The following is a 20,074-nucleotide window of genomic DNA, read 5'->3' as shown; positions in this document are numbered from 1 at the left end:
ATAATAAAGGGTTCTAGGCTCGATGACGAAATGGCAAAAAAGTTGGGGTGAAAGGATAAGCAGGAGGACCCTTGAAAGCGATGACTCGGTGAAACTTTTTTTTTGTTGTTGTAAGAACATGGCATGAGGCAAATGACATAATAGGGTAAGCATGGCCCTACCTAGGTATTCTACTTTCAAAGGGGCTCCTTCTTTCCATCTCAACTTTCACTTTAATTTCCTACACATACTTTATATTTAGTATATGCTACGTATCTGCTCCATACATTCGATAATGAACCCATATATCAAACACCCAGCCACCTGCTTCATAAAAATTATGAGGGTGTGCGATGTGTAATAAATAAACCAGACTTTCATCTCGCATCTGATGTTTGCAAGGTTGTTTGGCTTAATGTGCTTGAGGCAGATGCGGTAGTCTGTATGTATGTAGGTACAAGGAAATCGCATTGCTTTTCGTACAATAAGGGTATTTGAAATGGGATTGTAGTAGGATGGGGGAACTGATGTGGTACCTATCCGAGTGGTAGGGCATAAGTACCATTCTGACGCGGACCCGAAGGTAGTGCATCATACCGACGTCATAGTCACATTGTGTACGTATATAAAAGTAGATACGTACGACGTACAGTACGTAAGTTAGCGGGAGTACCCCCCCTTAGATACGTGTGTACATAAGTACATACACATGTATATACATACCTGCACATGTGCAGTGGGCGAAATGCGAGGGCAGGCGAGAGAAGAAGAGGAAGAATAAAGAAGCACAGACCACGTGCGACCCCCTTTTTCTGGAAATAACGACTTACCAGGCGCTAAGCCTTTTCTAAACCAGTTTAAGCCAGTCAAGTCAAGCGGCTGCGTGCTTCCAAATCTCCCTTTTCAATTCTTTTCATTCTTTTTATGACTTTTAAGGGTCTACTAAGGCCGACTTCCCCGTCTTGGTGTGTCGCAACACTGTTCTGGACCCTTTCCCCTCATCCATGATTGACAATGATCATCCGACTTTGCTTCGTACTACGGCGATGATCGCTTTTGCGGGCGACTATTGTCGTGTTTTTAAATTGCCCGAAACTTCTGGACCGGTCAGCCGGCGCAATATGGCAGTACTATGGTAACTATAGTATATGCCTGAGAGATCATTAGCCGGCCAACGTAGTATGCGTTCGCTGTCCGCACCTCAAAACGTAGTGAAATGCTGTGAGGCTGAGATTGTTCTTCTAACTGGTCTCGAGTTTCGCTCTCTGTCTTATGGGTTTCTCTATTACCCTACATGGCAATGCCATCCTGGCCTATTGCTCAAACATGCGGATTCGGCATATCCATTCAGGTTGGGCATATCTGTCCTGTCTGTCTTTCGTGCTGTCATACCAATCACCGACAGTCTTCGCTACGGTTGGTTGATACTCGCCGGGAATCAACAAAAAGTTATTTAGTTCGCAGACCATTCATACACTACTTTCGGAATTCGAATTCTCCCGATGCCATTGCCATGGATGGGAACCAAGTTCTTGTCTTTACTCCCTTGGATCCAGCCCCTGGCACCATCTATGTACCTCCAAGGGACAACCCACGCTGCCTTACGTACCTAAGGTCGATTAGGATCGGTACATCCGCTGCGTACAGAGATAAACTACACCACACTAAAGAGTTCAGATCATCATTTGCCCGAGCATATGGTTCTCAGTTCTTTAGTGGCCGTACGGATACCGAATATCCCGCGGCTGTTTTCAGAAATTCACCAACCAAGCCAATGTACAGGGTGGGACGGTTGCGATAATTGACGCTAATAATGACATAAGATCCATATAGTTTCCAGCGTAGGGCGCCTTAGCCGGTATGTACATTGAAGTATACGTAGGTATATACATCGATACGTATTGAGAGGTACTCGGGTACATGTCAAGTTGACATGTTTTTTTTTTCTTCGCTTCGAAGCTGGCAAAGAATAGTTTGCATCTATCTAATTTTGACAGCACGACTCACCAAAGAAAAAGTCTCCTGATCTTGTCATCAAGTGGATGACAGACACGGGATATATCCAACCTTCAAAGTGTCGCGTCCCACGCTAAAGGGCGACGTTTTTAGATCACAGCAAAGCTTCGTCCCTTGGCACCTTTTATAGCTCCTCTTATCACACCATTTCTACGTCATTATGCCTTACAGAACGTTGTACTACCAACTTCCCACGAGACCTAGCTCGTCCGTTCGAACGGCTGTTCATCGTGGGGTTTTTCTTAACATTGCGCCGTTGTTGTGAAATTTTTCGCAAATGACCCTCCCTTCAACGATAATTCTCGGGGCGACGTTCTACAGGTTATACACGCGGGAGGTGCGTCTTCATGATGTACAGTAAATCTGGCCAAGCCAGGTTAAGGTCTATATAGTGCCGTGGAATGCAGATCGGCTTGCACAAACCCCCCGCATCAGAGGGAAAAGAGCAGCGATTCGACGGTCTGGAACCTGAGAACCTGGGAGGAGAAAGAGGGGGAAAGCGAACAGGACCAAATGATGTTGAGGCTACCGCAAACTTGCCTGCCTGTTTCAGCGCTCCCCAGCTGATATCCTAGTTTCCCGATTGCGACTTTGGGTGTTGATCCCAAGATCTAGACATGGGAAAATGTAGTATCCCATATTGCGTTATCAATCCCGTTTTCCGCTTACTTCCCATTTCTCACCGCTGTTGTACGGGAGCGCACACAACTAATCCTACAGGATTATCACCAATCTAAAACCTCCCTATTCATTTAGTGGAGGATTTGCTCCGTCGTAAATGCGCTAGAAATGCGCCCAACGATGCGCTACTGCGCTGATCAGACCACGACTGTCTTTCCATAGGGCTCATCTTTGTACGATTTGGACGCGCAACTTGTCTCTTCTTGTTCCGTAGATCAGAGACTAAGTATTAGCCGCCGCCACGTGTAGATGGTAAGGTCAACTTTATTTAGGACATCTTCGGGAGGATGGTAAGCTCATTTTTAAGCGTATCACCGCTTCTAACGGCGAAGCTACTTAGCGAATCATGCTAGGTGCCACGGGCGCCACGGGGTTTCTTACTATAAATTGCCTATATCATTATATCCAGTGACAAGCTCCGGTCAAGCCCGTCCCGTGGCTCTTGACCGACGGCCGAAGCCAACGGCTTAAAGCGTGTTGTCCCAAGTAAGATGCCTACTTGCATATGGGGGGGGACACAAAGACACAAAAGAATCTAGGCCTGAAGCTCACCGGCACTAGTTCGATGGGGCAACGCACGTAGTGATACAGGAACGGTGTGAAGGTACTAAATCATGTTTGATCCACATAACACAGCGTTATAATACGGCCTTTTATAGGTACTTAGTTGTATGGAAGAAACAGAAATTTCGATGTTTACTGTTACGCTATCGGCTCGAAATCAGATCATAATAACGGCTGCCTTTACGTCGGTTACTATTAGTTACTGTTAGACTTGTCTTACTAAATTTTGTTGTGGTCTGTATAAACTACAGGGACTTATGTAAGTTGTATAACAGGTATTTGTGATGAATTACTTGTTTCCGAAGACTTGGATGGTTATCTTTTAAGGTCAATCCTCATTTCCTGGTCTCTTTCCCTGCTCACCTTGTTTTCTTGCATCGGTGTTGAAACAGGTTAGAACTGTGGGGGGCCTCATTTATTGCTTTATACAAACATGGTTGCTCAAAGCCTCGACGTAAATGTTTGGTTCAAGTAGAAGTCATTAGGTACAGACAGAGGCTTGAATCGAGGTATGACTATAGGACTATAGGAATGAGTTATGGAAAGAGAACTGCTTATGGCCCAAAGAATTAGCAGTTAGCAAAGTCGTCAGCGGATAGTTCAGCAATCTTGTCACAACATTTCATATTTACGATAATGTATAATCTTATAAAAATTGAGCTGCTCTATTGTCTTGCAATGAAGATGGTGCCTAACAATATGCGATATAAAAGCGCTACCAGCCTATGGGCATATTAGATGCCATGCGATCAATCAAAACTCCTAACTATGCTAAAGCAATGACGCCTAATTATGGGTATCAAAATCATCTCCAGTTCCGGCCGGTTCCTCAAATGCAGTACCGTAACGCTGCTTTCGTCATGTAATTATATCGTTCCTCATCCGAAACCTCTCCGACTCTGATTCCCTCCATTCGGCTCCTATCGTACTCGCTGGAGCTCAGTGTCTACATCCCAAGCGTCCAGGAACTGATCCAGGTTGTTCAACACGTCAGCGACGTCGTCCACTTCAGCCTCCTTTTGCCAAGGAAATTGCTCTCTGTCACACATCTCTACATCGACGCTTTCCTCTTCGTGCCCGGCTGGCTGTTCCTGTGCAGATGGTACTTGAGCTATCTGCGCGTCTGCGTTCCGGAAAGCTTCAGCCATCGCACCAACTGTCGGTGTCATAGGCTTCTGCTGCGACGAACTCGGTAGCAATCGTGGCTGAAAACGGAATTGCACACGCTCACTAGCACGCCGTTTCATGGCATCAAAATGGGTTTGGAAGGTACCCTCAATATCTTCATCTTCTTCAAAATTGACCTTTGTCTGGAGTGGGGGTGATGCGACTCTTGTGTTGTCGTGTGCCACCAGACTATCGTCGTCAATTTCATTAGGCAATGAGGCAAAGGACACTCGCCTATCCGAGCGATTGTTTAGTGGGTTCGAATATACACCACGAGAAAGGATACTACGTGTACGACCTGTAGATGTATGCTGCCTCGTGGATTCTCGTCGCTTTCTAGGTGATGGAGTGTTGAACAAGGCGAGCAATTTGATCGAATTCCCAAAGTCAGGGGTACGTGCAGGAGATGCGTGTACTCTTGGTGGTGTAGAAGGTCCGTTAATACGATTTTCCGGTTGTTTATACTCAGGTATAGTAGTTGCCATGGGCTGTTGGGGTATCGACTCGTTATCATCGCGGGCAGCTGGCATAGGCGAAATAGGTTGATGTTTGTGCTGTGGTGCGATAGCGATGCCAGTCTCGCCCCATGGGCTCTGGGGTTCTTGGGGGACTGCTGCGGCGAGTGCTTGACTCGTAAATCCGGTATCTAGGCTTGCAGGATGATTACTTTGTCCATCTGTTCCCACCGCCCCCAAAACTTCTCCGGCCCATGGGCTCTGTTGCGATGGTCTAATTCTAGACATATCATGGAAACTAGCGTGTGAGCTTAGAAGAGAAAAGAATGACTGGTTATCGTCCGGCTCTGACTTAACATATTCGGGTGTAAGGTCCGCCCCTGGAGATAATTCATAAACCCACGGGCTTTGCCGCATGAAGATTGCTGGGGAATCCAATAATGTGGTTTGGGCCGGGACACTTTCCTGGGTAGCCTCTTCAACGCTGGTAGCAATCTCCATTTTAACCTCAACATCCCCTTGCTTCTCTATGGAGGTTTTCAGAACATCACCTACTTGTTCTAGTTCTGAGGGTGGTGTGATATTTGAGATGGGCTCGGTATTTTGTCCGATTTCTTGTTCCCCATGTGCTCCGATGCTTTGCACACGGTCGTGTGGCTCTGCATTTGATATACTCATAGTGACTCGGTCCTTAGTGGTGTGACTAATGGAATTCAATTCAGTCTCATGCGGAAGACTCTTGTTGAAATCCCCATTAGTATCGACCAATGTATATTCATCGTCTGCGAATGATGCGGAATCCACTTGGCGTGTTTCAACTATCGTATCCTCGACTGGTTTGTCTTCCCTACGGGTCACGTTGGCGTCACCCTCCATGACCTGAGCGCTGATTGAGTGCGCATGTATTGGACTCGAATTTCCACTAGGCGGTTGCTTTTCTGAAGACGGCTTGGCTTCTGCAATAGCCGTACAACTAATGGGTTCATTACTTTGAGACGTACTTTCGTCACTGTTTCTAATCCTTTGATTTTCAGATGATTCTTCTTCACCCTCTAGCAAGATCAATGGATGTAGTTTGTTGTTATCAACATTGTCGTCCTTCGCTTGCTCGTTTGGTGCATATTCGGGTAGATCTGTCATTTCTTCCGGTTCCCGGATCTGCCTCTCTGGATATATAGCTTGAATTACGAGTGTGGGCTGCCCTTCTATTTGGGTGGCCGAAGTAGACACCAACTTTTCTTGAACTGAGGGTTCTGCGGTTGTAGTCTGAGCTAGTTGGGAAGAAGTGCCTGTAATTGGGGCCTCTGGGGCTGTTACAGAGGGCTTTCGCTTAGAGGGTCGAGCCCGAAAGTGAAAACTGGAATCTAAATGGCTCTCGAAACTTATATCATCTTCTTCTTGGTCGCTCTTTAGAGCTGGGTCTACTTCGTCTTCAAGAGTTCGTTCTGAATCGCTTGTGGTGGCTCTCGAGGCTTCTTCGTGTTCTCGGCCGCTTGTATTAAGCGATCCATCGAGTATTGAGTTGATGCGTCGTCTCTTCAGGTCTACACCAGTTCCCCCAGTAGCTTTGGGTGACATGTCCTGAACCGGAACTACAGCATATTTTGTAGAGGTCTCAATTTTTCCAAATTGGGCGTCGCGGCTGCTATGGTCACCAGTGGATGATGGTGTAGCTAACTCGAAGCTTTGGCTGACTCCTTTTTTGGGGAGAGTGAGCTTCTTAGCCTGACCATTACCTACGGGCATAGCTCTGCTGCGCACTGGTGATTGTGCTGATGACATAGGCGTGGGACTCGACCCTGCTACTGCATCTTGTGAGCTAGTAAGTCTCTTTCGCTTCGATGCTTTCTTTTTCAACCATTCGTTCCCAGCTGGTCGTTTCCTGTTCATCTCATCATTCTTTTCATGAACCACATGACTGGGTGCCCAGAAAGAATCCCTCTCCAATGGTGTCTCTAGTGACACCTCCTGTGCCCAAGCGTGTACCCGATTGTGTTTGTCTTTTGTGAAATCGTTGTTATAGAGTGGTAACTCGCGATTGCTAACGGGACTTGGCAGATGGCAATCCAACGAATTTTCAGTGCCCGACGTAGTATTATCCCAGTCGAGAACTCTGCGGAGGCGTTCTTTGATCGCTGTAGACTTATGCCGACGCGGAAAGGGTTTGAGAACGGATGGTTTGATGGCGGGTTTGGGTTTCGGCAGCCAGGGATTTTCCCAACCTGAGGCTTTGTCGAATGGGCCACGTAAAGATGCGGATACTATTTGGATAGGTTTGCCTTTTAAATATCGGAGTGCTTGGGCTTCATATCGTAGTCTCTTCTCGACTTTTGCATCATCGTCAAGCTCTTCGTCCGATCCGAGACAGATGATGTCGTCTGGATTCGAGGGGGACGGCGCAGCGCAGTAAATAGGTTCGTCTCCGAGATGAGTGCGTCTCCACGCCTCAACTTCCATAGTGTCTTCTTCGTCCATGATGTTGATTCAAGTGTAGTTCCTCGCTACATAATCACACGTCATATCATATTCGGATCCTTGTAGTGAGACAATAAGCTGTGTAACCCGCATCCGGATCTTGGCGAGGAGGGGGATCTTGAAAGCAGAGAATGATTGAAAAAGCGGGCACAAACTGGTGGAGAGAGTTTAAAACAAAAAAGTGTCAAACTGCTTAACATTCGTTCCAGTCTTTGTGACTTAATGGTTGCTGGGTGGTAAGGTTTGAGTTACTCCACTCCATTAAGCAGGTACCTGCTGTACTTCTTTATGCGGCGTAGGGTACATTCCATGTGAGCCTGAGAAATCGCGACGGACGCGACTGAGCGCGTTAATTGATTTTCATTTAGATTGGTGTGGCTTGATCGGGGCTTTATCATCAGTCTTCGAGTTATCTGTGGCTAGTGTGGCTGGTAGTGGGGCACCGTTGCCACAGAAACCGTTCAAAATCGGTAGGATCGCGTCGTTTTGTGCTTGGACCAATCAAACTCAATTGAAGGTACAAAGTTACATTCAAAGCTTCGTATGGAGGACAAGGTCGGGTATTGAATACACCGCCTGCACGACACACACCCGGCCACATTATTACGTAGCTATCGACAGGAGATAACAACTGCCCTTTCCACTTCACCAACCACCCCTACCTTGGACTTTAGACATGATAGAAATCCTCATAAATTTTATTTTTCCGAAAAGACGCATTTTGCGAACGTAGTAACGATCGATACCCTGTATCCAATTGCCTCCCTTATACATCCTCCCATCCTACTTTGCAAACACCCGAGAGACGCGCCCAATTGCCCCACGCATGATTTTGTCAACATAACATACAATCCCACCATCGAACCGCGACAATCCGACTTACACGTTATAATACATCAATAAACTAGCTTGAATACATCACGAAGCCTCGATTCTCTCCTTCATGGGAAGCCTTTGCCATATCTGAAACCTTCCCACCGCACCGGTCGACTAGATACATCCGCGCGCCATGGCTCATGCCTGGCTTGACTCGCTTTCGGAGGACTGGGTGTCCCAACCTGGATCCGACGCATCGCAGAACCAATTGCCGAACCTTTCCAATTCTCGAGCCAGTACGAATCGCAGAAGTCTACACGAACCCCTCAGTCGCATACCTAGGTTCAATGCTGGGGGCGCTGCGGCCAAGAAATCTCAACAAACGGCGCATAATAGCAGTGCTATAAATATTCTAAGCGAACGAAGTTCAAACGAGATTAATATTCGAGGTGCACAGCGTGGTCTCTCGAGAACATCACAAGAATCTAAAACATCAGAACGGGGGCGTCATATTAGTCGTTCGACATCTGGTTCTACTGCTGCTTCTGTCGTTCATAATACCGTTCAACACAGCAAATCTCAAAGCGCTTCTCCTTCAAAAACTAAAGATAGTATACCGGAATGGAAGAGACGGTTGGTTTTGGGAGAATTAAACTATGGGGAATCGAAAGATCTATTTAGTTCGGCAGGAACGGGCTTGGAAAACATCTTCCGGCCTCCCAACGCGCAGGATTCTACAGGAGATGAAACACTTGGTAATGAAGAAGAAGGTGTTGGCGAAACAACATTGCCATCGAGTCCCCCGCCGTATATGAGACATTTACAGCGCCAAACACATGAAGACGAAAGCTTTGATCCATCTGCCAACGAATCTCTAATTCGACAACCCGCTCCGCCCGCTAAAAAGATGATGTTTCGAAGAACGGAAGATGAGGAGGAAGGACAAGAGCCAAGTAGAAGTGATCAAACTGCATCCGACGACAATGATGCCGAAGATGAAGGAACCAACGAGCCCAGTGATGAATCTATTGCCTTACGAAAACCCGATAATGAGCTCGATACGTCGCGGAAGGTTAGCGGGCAAAGCGTTATAAGAAACGAAGATCTGAGCCCGATCTTGTTATCACGACATAACTCAGACGGAAAAGTGACATTTGCCCCAGTCGAACTTCCAGCGGATCAACTTCAAAAACGACTCGAGAAACTCCGAAGAAATCAAATGTTGTTGGATTCAGAACCTAACAGTGGCCTAGAACAAGGACCCGCCCCTGTTGCTAATGAGACCGAAAATTTTGAATCTACTAACGAATTTGTCAAAAATGGAGGATTTCTAAACATTCAACGAGGCGGGCGCTCAGCTGAGGGATCCTTCCGTCGACGTCCTCTAAGTCCGCCATTAATTCCCGATACATCAGACATGCTTCCAGAGTCATCCCTCCAAGCCAGCACCCCAAAGCAATTTCCAACTGTGCGAATAGAGCGTGTTGCGTCAGCCACCAGCAGAGATGATCCGAACTTCGCGGTTAGCCCCATGATACCCCGTGCGCCGCATCCTAGTCCCGAGAAGCGAGATCAACCGCCTTCGGGCCAAGCCGGTAGTCCCTTGAAGTTGTTTGGTCCGTACGATACGTTCACGAACCAGACACTTCTTCGACGAATAAGTCAATTCGAGGACCAGATGACTGATAGCCCCTCACGGTCGATGTTCGACGAAACTTACCCGGTATCAACGCCAGCAGCATCACCTTCCAAATCCGAGATAAATAAGGGATTCGTTACGGAGTCTAGTCCGAGAAAGTCGGCACAGGTCAGCTTCGGTTATCCCGACAATATTAGCACTTTCGGAGCTGGAGAATTGGATGGCTACGAATTCAGCGAAGATATAACTCAGAGCTCTATGGATCGTTCACAATTTACCAATAAGGAGAATGTGGCGCCTGCAGACGACTCATTACCGCCGAGTCAATTTGTCAAATTTCAAATTCATGAGGATCTAACCTTGGATGGCAAATCTCTTGTAGTACAACGACGGCGTCAAAGGTTACCTAGCAGTGCGTTTTCTCCCCGGCGTAGTGTACCCCTATCTAGGGCGCCCAATAGTTCGAGACCCCAGAGTTCCTCGCACCCATTAGGACCCAACGGTATCGAGGCGACACCAAAAAGGGATGGTTCAGACGGGAAGAGGCCGCGGACATCGCCGTCAAAAGACCCTACCCCGAAGAGAAGAAGGACGTTACACCGATCGGACATCGCATATGGATTAGAAAACCCACCTGTGATAATGGATACTGTCCAATCATCACATCGAAGTATGCAATCAATTATCGGAAAGAAAAGGCATGGTTCTAGTGAAAATGAACTACAGCGAGACGCCAGTCCAAGTATTCTAGCAACACGTCCAATTCTTCGTCCTCGATCGCCAACTCCTGGTCAAAGGTCAGTTACGATGGGTGAACGAAAACCACTTGCAAGCATTAGCCTCGATGCAGATCTTCAGAATAATATCTCAGATATTTCCATCCAAGATTTTGCCGTCGATGGATCAGGAAGGACATCTATGAAGACCCAGGACTTTTTTGATGCGGCAGAGGAAATCATGGCTATGATCCGAAATAAAGCTCGTCCTAAGAACGACTTGAGCAGTGTTGAGGAGTCAGAGGCCGAGAGTGCCGAACAGCGCAATTCCACTACACCGAACGGAGAGGAGAGCTCGTTCCAAGAGTCTACGAAGGAACCATTCTCGCGACCTCCCAGTCGAGAAGGCCCCCCTTTAACTAGAGCACCAACCCGCCAGGAAGACCCGGAGCTTGCAGATCGATTGAAGAAATACGAGGAGGGTAGTGATTTAGGCGAAATCATTACAAACTCGATGCACTCTATGGGGCGAATTAGGGAAGCTATCAATGAGGCTAACAGCCTTAGTGAGTCCATTCGTCAGAGTATGCTTTCTGATAAGACTTGGGAGAATTCGCCTGAAGACCAAGATGTTGTCAGCGATCTTTCTAATGTGAGGATTTCGCGCAACCCGGACTTCCCCGAGCCTGGCGAAAATCCGGTTGAGTATCCCTCAAATGGATCGCGAAACTCGGGCGTTTCCAGCGCGCGTTCCATTCCTACCGGCTCTTCTCGAGGATCAGATTCAAGAAAACTCATTGCACCGGAAGTGGTCACTCCTCTGATTGGCAATCAAGTGGGTAATATGGTGTTCGATAAAGCGAACAATGTTTGGTACAAAGTCAGACAACCAAAGCCTACTCCGGATGGGAGAAATATTTTACCATCCGAAGACAGCGAGGACCCATTTGCGAGCATTCCAGATCTCTCGGTGGACATAGCAAGGGAGACACAGAACCTTGGGGTTGATGTGAGACAAAACACCGAAGACGATGAAACCCAGCCTCTACAAGAAGATGAATCACCAAGGCCTTCTACCGCGAAATCGTCTACCACTGCGCATGAGTCTTTCGACATTCAAGACCCGACAAGTTATCCAAAAGACACTTTGGATCAACTGAGGGAGAGAGTAGTTGAAACAGCGGTCGAAGACGACAAGGAAATTGAACATGAGATAACAATTCATGAAGATCGAATGCAAAAATCGAGTCCTTCACGGAAAAGAAATCTTACTATTTCATTTTCGTCACCTATCGCTTCTGTTATACAAGATATTGCGCATCACTCGGATGAAGAAAACAATGGCGGTCAAGAATTTGAATCTTTAAATGAAGCAGTGGAACACGTGGCCCCCACCGATTCGCTCAAGCGTGGACGACGATCCAAATCACCAAGATCTGTTGGTAATTCGGCTACAAAATCCAGATCTCGAAGTCGTTCGGGAAGAAATTTGTCGGTCAAAGGGCAAGAATTTATACCAAGACCGGTCTCCAGAATTGACGAAGGGGACGAGGACGCAAGTGGGGAACACGCCGCAACGTCGGAAGAGCGACAGGTCAGTCTGCGCGGGGAATCCAGCATCGTCTATCCCGAGAGCGAAGACAATCCGAACACCAGTTTGAGTGTCGTCTTAACTACCCCGGCCGCCACGAAGATTTCACCGGATTCTGCGACACCAATTATTGGACAGTATGTAGGCACATTATCGTTGAGCCCTCTATCCGATTTTACAATGCACCACGGCGATCAGTCTTGTGGATTGGAGGTTAGCTATGTTGTCGGCGATCGTTATCTTGCGACCGGAGATGGTTCCAAAAAGATTATGTCCAAGGCGATCGCAAACCTCGTCGAGAAAATTACTGAAGTTGAGCCGTTTGAACCGGACTGGGAAGGCATGCAGGAATTGGATATTAACGACAAACATTTATCGACACTCCATATGCTCGATGAATTCTGCACAAACGTTGTTACTCTCAACGCATCGAATAATTTGATCGAGCATTTGGATGGTGTACCTGGAAGCGTCAGAAACTTGCGCATCACAAATAATCATCTTTCTGAGCTGACAGCATGGGGACATTTGATGAACCTGCAGTATGTTGATGTGTCCAACAACCAAATCAGCAGCTTGCATGCTTTCAAAGATTTGGTTCACCTACGAAGTCTTCGCGCCGACAATAATCAGATTACCAGTTTGGATGGTATCAAGATGCACGATAGTTTACAAGTTCTCCGTGCAAGGAACAATAATCTCGAGGTGGTAAATTTCGACGGCACAAAGCTACAGCGCTTGACCGAGCTAGATTTGGAAAACAACCAGATCAGTTCAATCAAGGGCATTGAGCAACTCACCTGTCTCGGCAGCCTCAACTTACAACGAAACAATCTCACACATTTCGGCCCAACAATGAATGTCGCGGTTCCCAACCTAAAATACTTGACGCTTTCTAACAACGAGCTCACGTCCCTCGACATATCAAAATTCCCTTCAATCCGCCTCCTTCACGCAGACCGCAACCAACTCATCACCATAACTGGCTTTTCTCGTTGTCGCCGACTCGACAGCCTCTCGCTGCGAGAGCAACAAGGCGACATTCCTCTCGATGCATCATTCCTAGATGCGGCTTATGAAGTCCGCAAGCTATTCCTCTCGGGCAATCTTCTCACAACATTTAGCCCAACAGTCGATTTTCTCAACCTACAGTATCTGGAGTTAGCAAACTGCGGCCTCGAACGCTTACCCCCGGACCTCGGACAATTAACTCCGAATCTGCGTATACTAAACCTAAATATGAACGCCGTCGACGATTTAACGGCATTACAGTACATCCCGCGACTAAAGAAACTCCTTGCAGCGGGTAACCGCCTGAGCGATCCCGCGCACGTGGCAGATGTCCTAGCAGAATTCCCACATCTTGCACGGTTAGATCTAAGAGATAACCCCGCGACGCTCGGGTTCTATGCGCCCGTGCAAGCCATCCCCACCACGCCCTCTAAATCCCACGCTCAAGCACCAAATAAATCATGGGTTAACGGAACTAGCAATGGAACGAATTGGAATACAAATAACGCCAACATCGATCCCTTTACCCTCCCTGACGCGGATCCCGACCGTGATAATAAGTTCGCGAGTCGCTCGGATATGGGCACGCGCATGCGCCGCCGCTTCTACGAGCTTGTGGTCTTGGATCGGTGTCGTCGGCTTAAGATGCTAGACGGCCTACCCGTGACCATGGGCGCGACCGCGTGTAGAGGCGATAAAGTATGGGATGCGCTAGTTAGAAGCGGAGTCGTGGCCGAGAGTCACGGGTACGCCGATAAGAACGGCATATCTGAACTCGACCACGAGCGCCAGAATGGAAATATAGAAGAGGAAGCTGTCGAAGTCGAAGCGGACTTGTGGTAGGGCTGCGAGGATAGCTTTGGCTAGGTATGGGGTGTTTGGAATTAATCCGGATCAAACTAAACGATTCTGTTTTCACTTCTAGCTTTGTGTTATACATGGATACCTACTTGGCTGAGAATTGGAACAGGGGATAAGGGGACGGACGGGGGGTTACAAAAAGAAAAACTGGCGTTTTATGGTGGATATCCTATTTTATTTTATTACTTCTTTCCTTTTGAGCCGACTCGAAGATGAGCGTTGTAGCATTAGGGTAGGAGAATGCAGACAGCAAGAATGGCGTGCATAGCATAGGCATCAATGGCTTGGCATAAAAATGGTTACGCTAATTATGAGAGATGAACATATTTCGATTTCTAATACAATGCATACTTCATTAAAAGCTTGGGCATGTCTGGAGTAAGAGTGGCCCCGATCGTCAGTGTCACCTTTTTGTTGTGGCGTATGGGTTGCGTATGCCAATTTGCTATACTAATACCACCGAAAAGACACCTCAACTTATCGACAATAGGCAAGTGAAGCATCTCAATGGTTCATTCGTATACCACGATACCGAGTAAAATCGTTGTCATCAACAGTGGCCACTTTAGTTTCCACCTTCTAAGCTGAGACTACTGCCAAGCAATATCGGAGTAAAACCAGAGGTTCCACCATTCAGGTACCACAAGTAATACATATCTCCAGCAATGACGTAGTTAGATAGGCTATCACGAATCCCAGGGCATAACAATGGCATTGTGGAAATAGCATAGCCGCAAAACACGTACACATTGAAAACAAAGGAATAAACGGATCTGTGGATTCTCATTCTGGACTAGTAGTGTCAGTATAGTATAGTAGCTATGTACACACCTACAACAGTAGGCATTCGACGTAAGAGGTAAGTAATGTTGAAATAATAAAACGCCAGAAACGATGCTTTGGGTATATGCCTAAATGCCGAGACTCCAACACCTCCTGGCAGTCTGGAAAGGTAACGTCGTGAATCGACCAACTGATTTCGTTTCCTCTTGGCCTTTCGTCGTCCCCCAGGCTTCCTAAATGAATTTGTTCATTTCCCATTGATCTAGCCACGTTATAGAGCAACAGCTCTATGGCTACTCTCGTGATTAAGTCCTAGGACTCGTTGCAAGCTTTTCCTGAAAGCTTTATTCGTCGACATAGGACAAGGCTCTTCTTTCTCCGGGTGGTGTGGTGTGCTTTCAACCACGGGGCTACTGGGCTCGGCCCCCACGCTTAACCTGCGCCCAAGAAAATTAATGCTGATTCTCTTGTTATGATTCTTACTATCCGGGCTGCTTTCCTTCTTCTTTCTGCGGACCGCCACCACAGGGGGTGGTTCCATAGATCGAGGAGGCCATTCGCCATCTCGTCTCCAACCGGTTACACAAGATCGGACCACATCACTCAAATTTATAGGGCATGAAGGTGTCGCTGATTGCAACACGATCTTATCGTAAATAGTAGGGTATGCAGCCGGGGTAATAGAGGTACGCATAGGAGTAACAGCAGGTAAAAGAGGTTCAGGAATCGGAATGAGAGTTTCCACTGGATAAGCAGACGTATCCTCCTTTACTCTAGAGTCTCTGTACTCCGTGTCTGATGAGGTCGCGACAGTAGTGTCGCCAGATGTGCGCGTAGCAATGGGACTAAGAGGCATGGTCACGTTGGTTGACTCAGTAGGCGAAGAAGGCGTCGACGCAACCGAAACATGCCACCAAGAGATTCGTTTCGCTGCGGGAGATGTGGGAGTTGGAGGTACCACCTTTGGGCGAACACGAGCCGCCTTGGCACCCGTCCATGCGTCTCGCCGAGCGTTAAAACAAGCTAGCCCTTTGTTCCACTCCATCTCAGAGCGCAAGTCTCTCCTCCGCTTGGCGCTTTTAGCGATAGCTGCCGCCTTCACTGAAACGCCAACAGCATCCGGGTTGTCGAAACGATAAGCCGAAGGTGATCCTGGGATGTTATCATCCTCATCGTCGTCGGGCATATCTGACAACCATTCAGATCGAGGTCGATAATGAGTGAGGTCCTCCGAAACGGTGCTGTAGGTGGAAACAGCATCATCATCATCCTCAGACTCAGTTCCATCTATAACAACATCCTCATGAATTTCAGGTACGTCTGTCCTAATAACATTCTCCGTCGAATGTGCCTTCATAGAAGTTGGTGGCCATTCGAAAGACCAATCATTTCGTATCTTCCCTGCTAGAATACGTTTAACGGCATCTTTCTGCTTGGTCTTATCTCGGCTAACAAGATCGGGGTCATAATCTGGAGGTGTAGTAGTGATGATATGTGAGTGCCTCCATTTTGAGAGAGGCGCTTTAGTCGACTTGTACAAATCTGAAAGGAGCATCTTGGGTGAGGAGAGGGAAAGTCTTCTGGTTACAGGAACAGTACTGGTTGGTGGTGTTTTATTATCCTGGTCGCCCCGGTGTGTGGGGTGCGGGGAATGGGAATCAACGTGACTGGTGGTGCCATGTATAGGCTGTGTCTGTTGTGCTTGTGGATTCGCTAAAGGTCGCATCAGTAAGTATATTCACTAGGTCTTAAGAGGTGTGTGGAGATGTAGACTGACTACCAAGAGCTCCAGGCTCCAAGTATGAATCGTTTTGTAAGGCAGCAAACGAGTGTGGGCAGACAGAAAGATACAGAGACAGACGCATTCAGTCAAGTCACTCGACACGAAGACAAGGCTCGAGAAATGAATACTACGACACTGTAATCATGTACGTCTCTAGATTACCGAAGGGTACGTCCGTCGAAGGAAACACCCCCAGGGGCCAAAATAACAAAATAACCTTTAAAAAAAAAGAAACAAAAAAAAAACCGAAAAGAAATAAGCAAAAATAAGAAAGGAAAAAAAAAAAAAAAAAGGAAATAATGATAATGAGAAAATAGGTTCAATTCGACTTACGCATATTCTGATTGCTTGGTTCGACGGGCGACGGCATAGTGGCTTTATGATCACTGTCAGCAGCCGCCGCTGGGCCTGAGTTGGAGTTGGGGTCGGGGTCAGGGTTGGCACTGGTTGGACTGTGAGCGTTGATAGACGGAGATTCCACCGTAGCTGACGAGGGTGGTTCTGAAACTTCCCGCATCCTAAAGGAAGAGAGAAAAGCCTCGTTCGATGGAGAACCGAATAAAATATAAAACAAAAACAAAATAAAAAACAAATAAAATGAGATAGGTTGGTTCGTGTATGTAAGCAAGGTTCTTAGGTCCTTGAAAAGAGAGAGGGTCTATAATAAGCGACCTGCCGGTTAAGAGTTCAATCCAAATCGTTCATGCATCAGACGACTAGGTTGTATGTAACGAGCAGAAAAGAGACTGATTTGCTAGGTGAGGTCAGCCGAGAGTCGTGGTGTCGCCGCTGTCGTGTGACCTAATTCGAATTTATTGCCGGGGCAAGGCCAAGAGATTTCTTGTGCTTTTTTATCTCTTTCTTTTCCGATTATCTGTCTCTCTCTTAATCTGTCTCAATTCCTATGTATGTACGTATTGTATGTATGACAGATAACTGTTCGGAACTAAACAATATCTTTGATACTCGTGTATGCCGGTAGAAGTTGTAACAGGGTTGTATCGTACGTAGCAGTTGTAGTAAGTTAGGTTCTAACCCACTCGCTCAGTACCTTGAGTACCTTGAGTAATGAGTATTGAGAAATATTATTGCTAGCCGATACACTCGCTGCAGTATTGAAGACTAACTGCAGGTCCGAAATGCAACGGCCTCGGCCAAGGGAGATCTGCGGGTCGAAGGCGGCAGGACGACAACCTTGAGGAGGGACAGAGGCCGAAAAGTAAATGAGGCCCTACTTAAGGTATTCTTGTCTACCTATGAATGGGAATATCTGGAGCTGTGATGAAGATGAGATAATGGTAGAATCATCATAAATGCGTCATGGATGGGAGGTGATCAAATGGAAATGTAATAAATAAATATTGGACTGCTGCAGGCAGATGAGATGGTAAATGATAAATGGTAAACCGAGAACGGTAGAGGGTCGAGCCCGTTACTACTCCACATTGAAACCCTTCTTTAGGTTGCATTTTGCCTTGAAGGGAATAGGACCGGGGGGGAGAAGAGACTGGTGATTGAGGCGGACAGGCGCCGTTTTTTTTTTTTACTACTCAAATCTTCAACGGTTGATTCCACCTTCCACCAGAATTAATCCACTAGCTAATTACCTAGGTAGCTATTTCCACTGCACGGCCCTAAAAATAACAGGCAGGCTCAACCTGTCGATCGCCGCCGAAACGGCACATGATCTTGTCACTGAATGACGGAGATTGGTTCGCTTACCTGCACGAAAAGGGCAAATAGCTAAAGCATCTGTACTAGTACCTTCCCGACTTGGCTGTGGGGTAGCACCTACCGAAGTAGGTCTCTGGGTGGTCAGTGCGTTACTCGGTCATCCCTTATCAGTTGCTCGGACCACCGTTATCTCTTATCGTCAGATCACCAAACTTCGTCATCACAACTTCCTACGTCAAACAAATTCATCGGAGTTTCCAATACTCCTAGCGACGATCATGATAGACAATAGTACGAAAACTTCGAATGGATTTTAATTTTTTATATTCATTTCACTTTTGCCTATGTCCTGTGCGTGCCCTATCCCTATCCGTGAGTGCAAGCGGCAAGCGCCGCCGCAGATGTATCAACTATGTACAGCACCACGCATTAAGCGTACCGATGCATGAAAAAGATCCACGAGAAAGCGATGCAGTGACCGACGATGAACTAGGAAACTTGATAATAGTTAATTAGTACGAGGAATGACCGATAGACCGCGCGTCACAAAGGTGAGCTTACCTAAAGTACCCATTTATTCGGTGTCGGAGTTGCCGAACATGGTCAAGTCGTACCAAATATCCGGGTCCTACTCCGGCTGTTGCTCTTGCTGCTCCGGCTCCTCCTGCTCGGTGGGAGCGGTAGCGGTAGCGCCGTTGCCGTTGCCGTTCTGAGGAGCCTGGCGACGGGTATGAAGACGGTATCTAGCATGCTCGAGGTCGAAGTCGGTCGGTCCCATGTATCCCATGAACGGATCGCGCAGGGTAGGCATGACTTCGAGACGGAAGCGCTGAGCAGCCATCTCGGCCTGGACACGGTCGAAATAGTACGTAGAGTGGTGCTCAATGTGGCTGCGCGCGGTCTGGCGAGTGATGAACGTGGGGAGCTCGACTTGAAGACCAAAGAGCGTGCCGCGAAGCTGAAGCTCGCGCATGAGGTTCTCGCGGTAGGTCTCAATTGCGATGCCAATGGCTTCCTGTGCCGCTTCGAGGTTGCTGCGCACGTAGAGGGGACTCATGCTGTCCTCGAGACTGCTGAAGACCGTGACAGGGAGAGGGTGGTCCGGGAGGTCTTGCTCGCGCGACCACATACCCCAGACCAGCGATGACGGCTGGGTGAAGGCAGGAGCAGAAGTAGGAGCAGGGGTAGAAGCAGGAACAGTTACAGAAGTAGAACCCGGTGCCGGGGTCGGAGTGACAGTGGCCTGCTGCTGGCGAGTAGCTCCCATTGTGCCGGAGGAGTCAGAAAGTCGCGAAAGATAATTCTGCTGCTGAACGCTTCCAGAATTACGCTCAGCCGAAACCGAGAGAAGAGCCGGATCAATGTACTGGGAGAGTCCCACGGGGGTAGGAGCCAGCAAAGGAGGTGATGACAAACCAGTAGTAGCCGGAGTAGGAGCTAGTAGAGGAGGTGATGACAAACTAGTAGTAGCCGGAGTAGAGACCCTGGTGGAAGTTGAGGCCGGAGTCGAGGAAAGAGCTCGGAACGCCCTGAGACCGTGGCGAGCGATGTATCTCTGTCTAGGGCTACCTAAGTCAGCCGGGAGATCGCGCCAATACGGCAGAGGGTGTCGAGTCTGCCGAGTGCGCTGCTTCTTCTTGGGAGGCGACATGTTGGGCTAAGCTGAGATGATATGGATTACAATTGAAGGAAAAAGGGGAAAGTTGAAGGATTGTGTTGGAGAAAATGGGAATAGGAAATTTTTAGAAATGGGAAAAGTTGTGGTGATTGGGATCGTGAAAGTGCAGTGGAAAGTGGGAGAGAGAAGGGCAGGTAAGGAAATCTTTGCGTACCTAATTGTCTCGGGTCCAGGAAAGGTGCAGC

At 47.6% G+C, this 20,074-nt stretch overlaps 4 protein-coding genes across 4 annotated transcripts; 1 reads left to right on the top strand and 3 right to left on the bottom strand.

Annotated features, from left to right (window-relative positions):
- Nucleotides 1-3,874: 3,874 nt before the first annotated feature.
- On the bottom strand, nt 3,875-7,659 carry F4822DRAFT_402920 (uncharacterized protein). The gene has a single exon (XM_051458058.1). The coding sequence runs from the start codon at nt 7,335-7,337 to the stop codon at nt 4,161-4,163; it is 3,177 nt and encodes a 1,058-aa protein (XP_051314240.1). The 5' UTR covers nt 7,338-7,659; the 3' UTR covers nt 3,875-4,160.
- A 273-nt stretch (nt 7,660-7,932) lies between these two features.
- F4822DRAFT_402918 (uncharacterized protein) lies at nt 7,933-14,335 on the top strand. The gene has a single exon (XM_051458057.1). It carries the CDS (start codon nt 8,347-8,349, stop codon nt 13,951-13,953), a length of 5,607 nt encoding a protein of 1,868 aa, XP_051314239.1. The 5' UTR covers nt 7,933-8,346; the 3' UTR covers nt 13,954-14,335.
- Nucleotides 14,336-16,893, bottom strand: F4822DRAFT_402916 (uncharacterized protein). The gene has a single exon (XM_051458056.1). It carries the CDS (start codon nt 16,478-16,480, stop codon nt 15,026-15,028), a length of 1,455 nt encoding a protein of 484 aa, XP_051314238.1. The 5' UTR covers nt 16,481-16,893; the 3' UTR covers nt 14,336-15,025.
- A 1,946-nt stretch (nt 16,894-18,839) lies between these two features.
- On the bottom strand, nt 18,840-19,862 carry F4822DRAFT_429087 (uncharacterized protein; the record flags this gene model as incomplete). Its single annotated transcript, XM_051461027.1, has 1 exon — nt 18,840-19,862. The coding sequence occupies one exon, from the start codon at nt 19,860-19,862 to the stop codon at nt 18,840-18,842; it is 1,023 nt and encodes a 340-aa protein (XP_051314237.1).
- Between the last annotated feature and the right edge of the window lie 212 nt (nt 19,863-20,074).

The sequence above is a fragment of the Hypoxylon trugodes genome (genome assembly GCF_022578975.1).
Source record: "Hypoxylon trugodes strain CBS 135444 unplaced genomic scaffold F4822scaffold_5, whole genome shotgun sequence".
NCBI classification, from domain to species: domain Eukaryota; kingdom Fungi; phylum Ascomycota; class Sordariomycetes; order Xylariales; family Hypoxylaceae; genus Hypoxylon; species Hypoxylon trugodes.
Note: the sequence above shows the minus strand (reverse complement) of the source record. Positions and strands in the feature narration are given on the sequence as shown.

What these genes read in the sequence shown, in the direction of transcription:
- F4822DRAFT_402916 (XM_051458056.1), bottom strand. Translation starts at nt 16,480, where the DNA reads ATGCGACCTTTAGCGAATCCACAAGCACAACAGACACAGCCTATACAT.
- F4822DRAFT_402920 (XM_051458058.1), bottom strand. Translation starts at nt 7,337, where the DNA reads ATGGACGAAGAAGACACTATGGAAGTTGAGGCGTGGAGACGCACTCAT.
- F4822DRAFT_402918 (XM_051458057.1), top strand. Translation starts at nt 8,347, where the DNA reads ATGGCTCATGCCTGGCTTGACTCGCTTTCGGAGGACTGGGTGTCCCAA.